The following is a 12,014-nucleotide window of genomic DNA, read 5'->3' on the forward strand; positions in this document are numbered from 1 at the left end:
TCTGCTTTCTGACATTGTATTTTTCTTCATTTCGATCGTTGATATGTACAGTTAGTTATTCATTTAAGGTTAAGGAGCCTTTTACGTAACACATTGAGTACAAAGTATCAATTGGGCGGGGCCTCAGTCTGCTGGGCGTCAGTAGGAATCACCTGATTATGACCTGGAGATGGGAAAAAGAAATCGATTTTGTCTATGAGCGTTTCAACGATACGGCATTGATGCGGCATATCGGCCATCATGGTGGCCATATTGTCGTCAGCGGAACGAACGAGAGTCGGCCCAAATACGGTGGCCAGATTACGAGCGTTCATTTTATTGACGTCGCTGCTACCGGCCACGCGCGACAGGTGGCCAACCAGATAACGCAAAGTTGAGTAATGCGGATCGGGTAAATCGTCCACCAGCCGCTTGATGCAATTCAAACGCTCCTGCTCCGGTTCCAGCTTGCTGGCCTCGATCACGGCGCCGTAGAGTTCAGACGTCACCAGCGGATCCGGTAATTTGCGGAAAAATGATTTCATCACCGATGAGATGGCGTTGACGTCGTTCCAGCGCCAATCCGATTCGCCGAAATCTCCGCGGTTGAAAGATTCCGTCAGGGCGTTGATGACGGCGAAATTGCCCGGCACTCGGTAGACTCCCACATTTTCCAGACCGTGGGCTTCCACAATCTCGACGCACTGTTCCACAATCCTCGGAATATTCTCGTACTTTGAAGAACGCGGGCAATTCTCCAAGGGCACGCCGATGCTGGCCCCTTTGGGCGGAGTCAAACTGAAGTGAGAAGCATCCGATTTGGGAGAGCTGGCCAGCTGGATGTCTTTGAATTCTTGGGCCGCTTGTTTGCGTCGTTCACTGTGATTCCGGTTACGTCGCCTTGTCATTGGCGAAATTCGGGCTGTGATTTCTTCGCTGTTATTCCTTGATAATGGCGAATGTTCCAGCACTTCCTCGATCGAACCTGTCCAAGCCGAAAAAATAGAAATGAAATTAGAATAATTCGATTTTAAAATTTCGCGCGTTTTTTCGTTTCCAACCGGAAGAGCTCAGCGTTTGACGGGATATGATTTGTCGGAGCATTTGCTTCACTTCCACCAGTGGTATTCTGTGCGGCGGATCGTGCTCGATCATATTCTTGATAACAAAAGCCGCAAAGTGATCCGAATTTAATTCTGAAATAATAAAAAAGGGTGAAAACAAAAATATCAAATTACATTGGCACAAATGAACTCACTGTCGATGTTGACTGGCTGGTTATTGCGGATGTTGTTTTGCACTGCGCTGTGGTCGTCGCCAAACGGATGGTTGAAATTTCCGCGCGTGACGTAGACGAAAAACACGCAACCGGCAGAGAAAATGTCACTTTGCGGAGTAGCTTTGGCCGGAATAATAATCTGATGGCTGTCCGGCAATAATAATTCCGGCGCCATCCACACGGCGGGTCCTTTGAATCCGCTCACCGGAAACGTGTCCAACGCCGAAGGCATTTGCTTGCAGAGTCCGAATTCGGACAATTTGATTGTGCCCGTCGTTGAAATCAAAACGTTGGCCGGTTTGACGTCGCCGTGGACCAGTTTGTGCGAGTGGATGTAGTCGAGTCCGTCGGCGATTTGGTACAAAACTCTTTGATCAGATGGCAGAACGGGTCCCGAATAGACTTTGCCCTTTTCACAGATTTGGTCGAGAGTTCCCGCGCATAATTCCAAAACGACGTACCTGAGATAAGGTGCGAAAACAAAAGAACAATCAATAGTCAGTTATGGAATTGAAATTAAATTAAATTTCTATTACCTGAAATCGTCGTCCTTCTCCACCGTCCACATTTTCAAAACATTTTCGTGTTCCAGTTTCATCTGCAGTTTGACTTCACGCTCTTCCGGGTGGAGCCGATGCAATTCGATCCGCTTGACGGCCACTTGACGGTCGCGATGGCAACCGCGGTAAACGATGCCATAACTGCCCATGCCCAGGACGTCCTTTTTGTTGTAGGTCGTCCCAGTTTTCTTGCACAACGTTTTGAAATGGGTCGGTTCGGACGAGGCCTGGGCCATCACTTCAACTTAAAACACCTGCGCGGGTAGTAAATCACGGATAGAATGACAATTTTGGAAAGGAATTTTACTAGGCAAAAGTGCACGTCATTGTTTATCAGTTGGCTGATACAGCCTGGAGGGTTGTAAGGCGATAACGATTGTCATCTCTGTTTATCGTTCGAGTTATGGAAGTGAAGAACAAATATGAGCAAAGAACTACGTGAATCTTTTCTTAAACGTAAAATTTGACACAGTCACGAAGTTAAATAGAAGAATAAACTTGCGCAATTTTATAGCCCGAAGGGTTTAACACACGACTAGCTGGGCGGGAACGGAATCTTTGCACGCAGTCGACAACAATGAATGACTGGAATGATTGAACTCGCACATTTCTTGTTCTCTGATTTGGGCTAGAGGATCGTATTCGTGTTGGATGTTGCTCAACGAGTCAACCACATCTTCCTCGTCGTCTTCGATATTGGAAATGTCATTTCTCGATCGGAGTTTTGTCAATCGGCAGAACCAAGTGGGCAAAACGCCGTAGGATTTGACGTGGGCGTAAAGCAAATAAGTGGCGTACAAAATCAGCAAACAGGACGGAGCGACGATGCCAGGATCGAGTAATTTCACTCCGTGACCCAGTTGAATTCGCCGGTAAATCAGCAAAGCCAACGGCGAAGCGATGGCGAATCTCATGGCCATGTTGATGGATTCCTGGTGTAAATTGTGGCCGATCCGGCCGACGGGGTAAATGCGAGTCAAAGCGGATCGATCGCTGATAAACCGGAGGATCGAAAAGGTGAACGACACCAAACTGATCACCGGGAAAATGACGATAAAGAAACTCGTCAGGGCGAAATTGGTGATCAATTCGGCGTAGTTCGAAGCAAAATCGTAGTCGATTCTATAGGCGATGATGTAAGTTGATTTCTCCTCTTCCGACCGGAAGCTGAACCATTTCTTCGTGTAAGACCAGAGGAAATCGAAGCGCAAGTGGTTCATCAAGATCCCGCCGGCCGTGTTGACGATGATGCAACAGGCCAGGAAGCTGCCGTGAACGGGAAAGAAGACGCACGCCAGCCGGATGTCGTCGCTGTTGAACTCGCCAGCCAGCAGCAGCGGAAGTGGTTTCCTCGCCATCATCCGAATCATGTAGAGGAGAATTTCCAGGAAGCAAATGGATCGGAAACTGGCCAGACTGGCTTTGGTTAGAGATAAATGATGTCTGAGCCGGTCTTGCCCGGTGACCCAGTTGGTCAATTTGGTGGTGAATAACGACACCAGAGTGGGCAGAGCGAATCTCTTCCAAAAAATCGATCGTTCCTGTCCGTCCAAGTGAAGCCAATGGACAATGGTGGCCGGCGCGGCCATCAGGAAGATGTAAATCGAGTAAATGGCCAGGACTCTCAGCCAGACTAGAAGTGTCTTCCAAAAAGGTGGGCGCGGGTTTTTTAAATGCATCCAGTTGATGTCGGAGCCCGGAGGAGCGTATCGCACCACCCACTCTGACGGCCGGAATTGTCGGTTCTGATTGGTCTCCTCACATTTCCAAAGCCAATTCGATTGGTGTCGTCGAATGGCAAATTTTGTGGCTTTAGCCTCGACCGGACTGTCGAAACGGATAAAAACCGTTCCGGTAAATTTGAGTTGATTAATTATTTCATCTTTTTTCACGGACAGAGTTTCTTCTTTGTTGTTGTAATAAGAAACGGCCCCGATTGCTGGTTTCAACCAGGATTTTAAATCCCAAAATCGACGGCCCATCAAGACTCTGCCGTTCAAATTCTGTTTGATATTTCTGATGAAATTCAACTGATTTTGGACGGGTATTAATTTGCTGACATCTTTGGCCATCACGATTTGTTCCTGGTGGATTCCCTTGGCATCGAGGTTGCATATTAAATATTCCAGGAGGGAATCGGCCGTGGTTGTCAGCGGAATTCCAGAGATCATCAGCCAGCGTCGATTGCAGACGGTGGAGAAACTGTTGACGTCGTGGCTGGCCAGCGATCTGACACCTCGATCCTGTCCATGTTGTCTCATCAACCAAGCCAAAGTGATGAGGATGGCACTGCAGATGACACCGTGAGCCCCGTTGACGCCAATGTTGTAAAGTCCCGTGGATTGCAGAGTTTTGCTGGGCCACTCGCCCAGCTTGTCGCCGTTGTGATGCATCACAATCAAGACGATCCCGAGGACCGTCATGAGAATTTGCACTTGAATCAGCCGGAATTGGAACCATAGAAAAGTGGCGCCATCTTTCCCGACGGCCTCCTCGTCGATTTTGAGAGTCAGCCAGTCGATCCAGCTGCTGTCGGATCGTTTGAGTTGCGGCGGAGGGTCTTCCAATCCGTCCAGCCGCTCGGTGAGGAGTCGCCACTTGAATTTCTGACGAAAAAGGTAGAGAAGAGCGAAGAAGAGGATGAGAATGAGTGTCCAGTAAACGCAATTGAAGGCGATGCCACCCTCCCACACGACCCATTCGTTGAACCAACCAATGTCGATGGAAACGTCGTAAGCGTCCGTGTTTGTACAATTGGAAGTGTCTACCTCCACTTCCGGGTTAGTACAATTTTTGATTTGGTCATCCATCACCTAACCCAAAGGACTCTGAATGTACGGGAATGGATTCTTTTTTAACCAAACGCAAACCTAATTTGTGTTATCACTGATAAAACTACAAGTCTGAAATGGTATTTCGCTGAATTTTAAGACACTGATGGGATTCATCCTTGAAAAATAAAAAGTCACCGACTGTTCACGACTGTTGCACTCTAGTTCTGCCCACTTAAAGTTTCTTGATGTAGTTTCTATAAATGCCTGGCAGTCCACGAAACGTGTGGAGACTGGTTACAATGTTTCATCAGAAGCTTCGAGTTTTATCAAGAAAGGCGGCGACAACGACCGCAGTACATCCGTGTTAGATTTTGAAATGACGACACGAATAACTGTGAAATTTATGTTTGGGACCTTTTTTGGGGGTGAGAAAACATACAGAGATGCCAAAGTCTTACTTAATGCCTAACCTAACTGAGTCAACAAAACCGGCAAGAGAAGAAGTCGCTCAGGAATAATCCGGAATAACCATACTCCGTACTATGTGACTATTTATCTCCCTATCCTGTAGTCAAAAAGGAAGTGTAGAGAAACATTTTTCTACCTTTGGGCCCGGACAATATAGCCAGGCATCCATAAGTGCTCCAAATTCGTAGAATCCACCAGAAGGGATAGGGGAAAAGGGGATCCTCGCGAATGCACCTACACTCACATGGGTGTGCACGAGGACATTTAGTAGTTTCTCCACTCGGACGTTGGCTCAGCAGGCCCCAAATCTATGCACAAAGGAAAAAGTTACCTAGAGCAAACAAACTGCCATAAATTGAATTGACAGGGGGCTTACTGCTTACATGATAAATACCATTCAGGAACTAAAATTTCACAAATTTGAAACAGATTCAACAGTTTTAAGTTTCTCACTTGATTCCATTTGTATTGTAAGTTTTATTTACCGGCCAAAACAGCATGGAGATTGGAGAGCCGCACACCCAGAGTTAACATGATGAAATCGACGATCACATTTATAAATGTGATTTTATTTTATGTGCTATTTTTCGTGTAGCCACGTTTGTTTTAAAGAAATTCCAATTTTCTTGGTAATCTTTAACGTGGTTTCTTTGAAACAAAAAAAGTAAAGAACACAGAGCAGACGACACTAATGATTAGCCATAAAAATAAAATATCGATTTAAAAAAAGTCAATAAAATCCTACAATAATTAAAACCGCACAAACACAAAAACAATCGGTTTTTATCTATTTCGTTTCAATTAAAATGTATCATTAATTATATCAGAGTAATTGAATTGGATTGAAAATATTAGACATAGAACTCTGGTCTTTCCCTCCGACTCGATTGGCCAGCCCAACAAATTCATCGATTATATTCCCGTCCAGTTGAATTCGCCCAGTCAAAGTCCGTCAGAGGCTGTGATGAGTCCAGCATCGGATAAAGACCACTGCGTTGTTATCAGATAAAGACCACATCACCTTGGTCACTATCTGTGCTGATTACGACGTGACACCGTTTGCTGGCAACTAAATGGGCTGGCAAGTCAAATCCCTAAGCGTGAGGATCAATTTGGGTCTCTTGCTGCGTACTGCGTTTCGTCTTCACATTGCCTCCAGTCGTTATTTATTCGCATTGAGCAACTGGATATTTATCAAACTTTCGGTCGATCAAAAATTGATAACGGAGCAACAGTTTAAAACAGGTGCATTTCGCAAACGAAATTCTGTGCTGACGTGTATGTGTAGGTCTTTCGTCTAAAACGGAGGTGAGGAGGACATAACTTCGTCTATTTAGCCTCTAAATAGTCCCAGATTCCGCTGTTTGAATGGAGCGCCTATTGCGTCATAACGAAGAGGAATTTCTTTTCAAAGGGAAGAACATCCATTGCAGAAATGAGCAGCTTTTCAAAGGGTGGGGCGATTCGTTGGTGTACAGCGGATATTTCAAAAATGCGAATGATCCAAAAAAAGAAATTGCAGTGAGGAAGATTAAGAAAACAGATTGTTGCGATAAATGGGAAGATATCGTCAACAAACATACTCGAGAGAAGGATCCCATCAAACATGAAAATGTACTCAAAATTATTAGCTACGAAGAAATGGATCAATTGAGGTTATTTGAAATTTAAAGTTTTCTTATTATAACGGAGAATATAATCAACAGCTATTTTGTTTGTGTAGATTTTTTGCTCTGGAACGTTACGACGCTACATTGGAGCAATTTTGCAGAAGAATTTATAGAGGACCGATGCCATCTGATGCCCAAGTTCTTTGTCAAATCGTCAAAGGACTTTTGTATCTTCACAAAGTGCACTGTTCACATGGAAATTTGACACCCGGAACAGTTCTTATCGCTTCCTCGCAGCCCGTGCGGATGATGATCAAATTATCAGAGTTTGAGTTGAGCAAATTCGGCGACCAATACGACGACAGTCAAGCGGAGTCGAACGACCAAGATGGAAACTCATTTCATAGAGCGGCAAAGAAATTTAAATACACCGAGGAACTGGGGAAGCAACTAGACCTTTGCAAAAAGAAATATTGGATATTAGATGGAACAACCAACAGTAATGAGCAGACCCCTACACCTAATCAAGATATATTTTCAGCAGGTTGCATCTGTTTTTATTTCCTCAAACGGGGTGTACATCCCTTCGGTGACGACTCGTCGTCAATCTTGGAAAACATTAAAAAGCGAAATCCCGTCAACTTATTAAAAAGTAATTCTTTCGTCTATAATCTTGATAAAAATAAACAGATTTACTCTTAATGTCCATTTCTCAGCTATTATACAACAAGAAAAAGACGTATGGGAATTTGCCTACGAGCCCATAACAAAAATGATTGGAGATCCACCAACCGACGGCACAAATTGGTTGATGATAGCCGAAGACCGTTTTATGAAGGCCCTTCCTCGTAATTTTGTTGGATAATTGATTTTTAAATTTGACCCTTATTAATTTCCGTTGTTTTATTTGTATTGCCCAGTGAAAATTGATGAAAAAAAAGTACTCGGCAGTGGGACGTACGGAAACGTGTACGAAGGAACGTTCGACGGAAATCCAGTTGCTGTAAAAGAATTTAAGCATTCAGATGATGCAAGAAAAAAAGAACAGAAACGGGAAATGGAGGAACACTTCCTGTTGGACCACGAAAATGTCCTTAAACTTTTGCACGTCGATGACTCACGGGATAAAACGTAACGTAGTGGAATTTAATTCATTTCTATTTGAAACATTCGTTGATTTTTCAATTTTCTTTGCAGTTGCCTTGTGCTCGAGTTATGTGCCGGGACACTGAAAGATTATTGCGAGAAGAAATACAAGGGACCGGAATTGCCGCCAGATGGCCTAGTTTTATATCAAATCGCCAATGGATTGCACTACATCCACTCACGAAATTTAGTTCATCGCGATGTCAAACCGGAAAACATTCTCATCTCAATGACGCCATTCGTCCAAATGAAATTGTCCGATTTCGGATTGGTAAAAAAAATAAGTCCTGAAGGAACATTTACGCAGAGTGGATTGAAAGGAACCTTAAAGTGGATGGCGCCCGAAATTTTGAAGCTTATGGACGACACTATCACTGAACTTCCGCACGGAACAATCAAAAGCGACACATTCGCTGCCGGCTGCGTCTTTTTCAACTTCCTGACCCGCGGTAAACATCCGTTTGGAATTTCTTTTGAAATTCTGAATAACATCTCAAAAAACAATCCAACGGAGCTTATCGAACAGAAAAACAGTAAGTATTTCATTGTATCTGTATCATGGTATTTACAAGAGCTGCTCAACATTTATCTGATCACAGATTTGCAAGGCGATGATCTTGGCCTATACGAACTGATTGAAAAAATGATAGAGCCGAAAGAGCAAAGAATCGAATTGCCCGAGGTCATTAAACAATTGACGGCAAATTTAACTGCTCTACGTAAATAAAAATGTTTTTTTAGATAATATTTTAAAATTAATAATTCTTTTAAATTGTAACTTTATATTAAATAGGTAAAGATAAAAGAGTCGCGCGATTTGTGCGTGAGGGAGACGGAACTTTCGTCGCCCTTTTCCACCCAAAGAAACTATTAATCGCCTGTGGCATTAAAAATGAAATTATTTTCTTTTCTGCCGAGAATTCGTCCATTCCCTTTTCTAATTGGAAAGAGGACGAAAATACGTTTCAAATTGGACATGTAAAAGAAATTAATACGATGGAATGGAATGTAATAAGTTCATTATGAAGAGAATGAATCATTAAGTTGCCTTAAATGTTTGATTCCTCTCATCAATTATTATTTAATTGTTTGTTTAGGCGGTCGGAAACCAATTGGCTGCCATCGCTAATAATCAACGTGATATCATCTTGTGGAATTATCCAAGTGGCGAAATTCTCTTTCAAAAGAAATTAAACAAATGGGTGAATCGAATCGAGTGGAATTCCTTCAGGCCAAACGTATTCGCTGCTTTTGGGAGCGTAAGTCGTTTCTTTTTTTCTAATTTATTAACACTGTTTCTACGTGTCAAGGACACGTCATGAGATCCCCTCTTTCTGCGACATTTTCGACCAATAATTTCAAGTCCAACCTGTTAAATTGACGCTATTAGAATCATATATTTCACCTCATAGTAAAATCATTTTTGATTGGCGCAATCTGGGAGCCTTCACGTACTACATCACGCAATTTGGCGATTTTCTCTACCCCCTCCTCCCTTGGCCATTGCTCGTCACTAAATGCTCAACCCCCACCCCCACTCATTGTTTTTCGGGAAGAAATGTCAGATAAATCTAAGCCCTTGTAAGAAAAAACCTATTTTTTCTCTAGAGGGAGTAGGCCAACCCCTCCCCCTATGTCAAATTTTTGTTTCCCCCTCCCCCCTCAAAGCGTGACGTATTAATGTGAACTCTTCTCATCCTCCCTTCTCTTACAATGCCAGCGCCTCTTTCCCCAATTGTAACTAATTTTATTTTGTTTAGTTGATATCTGAAAAAGTTTTCTTCTTCAATTCCTGCCCTGTCGACCAACGGCCATTTTATTTCTACACCTTCGAAGGTGAGAAACAGATTATCAGTTTCCAGTGGATCTCTACGAATCGATTCGCTCTCGGCATAAGCGTAGACGAGGGAATTGAAATTTGGGAAATTTACGAATCGACAACTTCCGCAAAAATTGTCAAACGACTCAAACATGAAAGCGTGACGGTGAGTTTTGTTTACCCATTGACATGTCATTGCAAATACTCGTTATTATTATTTTTTTGTTTATTTCAATAAGGGTTGGATTATGGATTTGGCATGGAACGAAAGGACGAAATGTTTGGCCGCTTGTTCATCTGACGGATGGATGACGGTAAATTGTCGTTGTTCTTTTGAATGGGCGTGTCATGTTGAACTTTTGTTTTTCGTAGATTTGGTCAATGGACATCGACCAACCCATTCGCACCACCAAAGTCGATGGCCACTGTCGGAGTTTGGCTTGGCGTCCAAACAGAAAACAAACGAACGACGAGGGAGTGGACGCGGCCAGGAAATCGGCCGACAATTTCATTTTGGCTTGGTGAGTTGATCAACGGGCGGATCAACGTCTTTAAAAAATGGGACTGAACTAAGAGGATCGACTTTTTTGAGCTTTTTTTTTTACTTTTTTATGCATTATGATTTATATTTAGATACGAATGTTCCCGAAGCGAATTCCTTGATTCTCAAGAATATGGATAGGGATAAATACTAAGGGTATAATAGGAGGACGCGTGGAGGCTTTCTTTATTGTTTTTTTTTTTTTTTTTTCGCTTTCGCTCGCAAACATTTTTTCCCTTGGCATTGAAGGATTGGATTGTGGTTTCCCTTCCTTTTTCCCGTGGCAGGTTTATCAATCAATTGACGGGGTTTTGTGAAAAATAGGATTGAACTAATATAGAGTATTACATCATATTGATATTTCCCCCCCTCCCCAATAAAATACGAATGGAGAATGGAGGCAAGAAGCCATGCACTTTCGCGCGCAAACAAAAAATTCCGAATTTTTGTTTCATCTTTGAACAATTGGGTTCCGTGATTGCAATTCGCTGCCTTCGGGTTTATTTTGAGTTTGATTGAATTTTGGATTGCGTTGCGGATGCGAATTTGGCCTTGAGACTAGAAGGAAGGGATTGTGATTTCCCTTGTTTTCCCGCGGCAGAAATGGACGAGGAGGAAGGGGAGCAATTTCGCATTTCTGATTTTCATTTTTTTTATTTCCATTTCATTTTTATTACAGTGGATTGGTCGGGGGGATGAAGAGCCAAGGAAAGATTGTCGTTTGGACTCCGCTGGAAAACGAAAAAACGAAAATTCTCAAACAACATCCACGTTCGGTAGAGTGGCTGTCGTTTTCACCCGACGGGCGGTTTCTCGCATCAACGGATTTTGATAGGAATTTGATCATCTGGGCAACTGAGGTAAACCAGGAAACGGAACCGATTAAGAGCAGGCAGTGATACTTGATTGTAAATACAATTCAAATAAATTCAACGTGATTTCAGAATTGGCAACCCGTTTACATCGGCGAAGAATATATACGGGGCGGACATTTCTCGTGGTTATCTTCTTCGTCTACGGATGCCCCTGACTACAAATTGACATTCAACTCATCCGGTGGCAGGGTAAAAACGTTAAATTCGTTTTTAAAAGGAACATAACAACCATCCTTCTCCCCCAAGCATATTTTTATTTTTTTATCGGCCCATTTTAATCAATGCACCTTCAGTTCATTCTTATGCTATATCCACATATTTATATTATTAGGTTCCTGTCGTAGAATACGCCGTCGGCCAGAGTGTAATTTCAAGCAAAGATGAATGAATGAGGATTGCCAAGGAATTTCAGAAACTCGCGGAGAACATTCAATCGAATCCAGTTCCAACTTGACATGATTGTCGTAGTTGATTTATTTTTCCATCGGACGAAGAATGAAATCCCATCGTGTGTCGGTGCAAACACCGGATTCAGCACAGTAGTCTATTAGTTTTAAAAATATCCTAGAAAAGTTTCTGAAGTTGGACAACATTCTATCAAATAATTCTCTACATCACAATAAAGGATAACACAATGAAGAGGAAGTTTAGCTGAATTTTAAGACACTGATGGGATTATTCAGAAATAAAAAATCACCGACTGATCACGACACGACTATTGCCCTGAAGTTAGCCCTCACTCGCCCTTACTTTAAGTTCTTTGCAGCTTCTATAAATGACTGGCTGTCCGCGAAACGTTTGGGGACTGGTTACTATGTTTCAGCAAAAGCTTCGAGTTTAATAAAAAAGAAATAAAGGCGACAACGACCGGAGCACATTGGTGATAGATTTTGAAATGACGACACGAATAACTGTGAAACCGAATTTATGTTCGGGACCTTTTTGGGGGTGAAAAAAAATCAA

At 42.8% G+C, this 12,014-nt stretch overlaps 4 protein-coding genes across 4 annotated transcripts in view; 2 read left to right on the forward strand and 2 right to left on the reverse strand.

Moving 5' to 3' along the window:
• Nucleotides 1–4,637, reverse strand: LOC124207488 (rho GTPase-activating protein 21-like). Its single transcript, XM_046604974.1, has 4 exons — nucleotides 1,795–4,637; nucleotides 1,238–1,719; nucleotides 1,041–1,175; nucleotides 1–964 (listed from the first exon to the last, which is right to left on the reverse strand). The coding sequence occupies exons 1-4, from the start codon at nucleotides 2,052–2,054 to the stop codon at nucleotides 108–110; spliced, it is 1,734 nt and encodes a 577-aa protein (XP_046460930.1). The 5' UTR covers nucleotides 2,055–4,637; the 3' UTR covers nucleotides 1–107.
• The window catches only part of LOC124207485 (CSC1-like protein 2), a 14,287-nt gene continuing 4,330 nt past the window's right edge, over nucleotides 2,058–12,014 (reverse strand). The window contains exon 4 of the mRNA XM_046604969.1: nucleotides 2,058–4,424. Coding sequence (XP_046460925.1) covers nucleotides 2,343–4,424 — 2,082 coding nt within the window. The 3' untranslated portion in view covers nucleotides 2,058–2,342. The remainder of the gene's footprint in view (nucleotides 4,425–12,014) is intronic.
• Nucleotides 6,170–12,014, forward strand: part of LOC124207482 — a 26,680-nt gene continuing 20,835 nt past the window's right edge. The window contains exons 1-2 of the mRNA XM_046604964.1: nucleotides 6,170–6,715; nucleotides 6,784–7,154. Coding sequence (XP_046460920.1) covers nucleotides 6,429–6,715; nucleotides 6,784–7,154 — 658 coding nt within the window. The 5' untranslated portion in view covers nucleotides 6,170–6,428. The remainder of the gene's footprint in view (nucleotides 6,716–6,783; nucleotides 7,155–12,014) is intronic.
• LOC124207508 (WD repeat-containing protein 38-like) lies at nucleotides 10,871–11,477 on the forward strand. Its single transcript, XM_046605012.1, has 3 exons — nucleotides 10,871–11,036; nucleotides 11,121–11,240; nucleotides 11,383–11,477. The coding sequence occupies exons 1-3, from the start codon at nucleotides 10,872–10,874 to the stop codon at nucleotides 11,437–11,439; spliced, it is 342 nt and encodes a 113-aa protein (XP_046460968.1). The 5' UTR covers nucleotide 10,871; the 3' UTR covers nucleotides 11,440–11,477.

The sequence above is a fragment of the Daphnia pulex genome, chromosome 11 (genome assembly GCF_021134715.1).
Source record: "Daphnia pulex isolate KAP4 chromosome 11, ASM2113471v1".
In the NCBI taxonomy this organism is placed as follows: Eukaryota; Metazoa; Arthropoda; class Branchiopoda; order Diplostraca; family Daphniidae; genus Daphnia; species Daphnia pulex.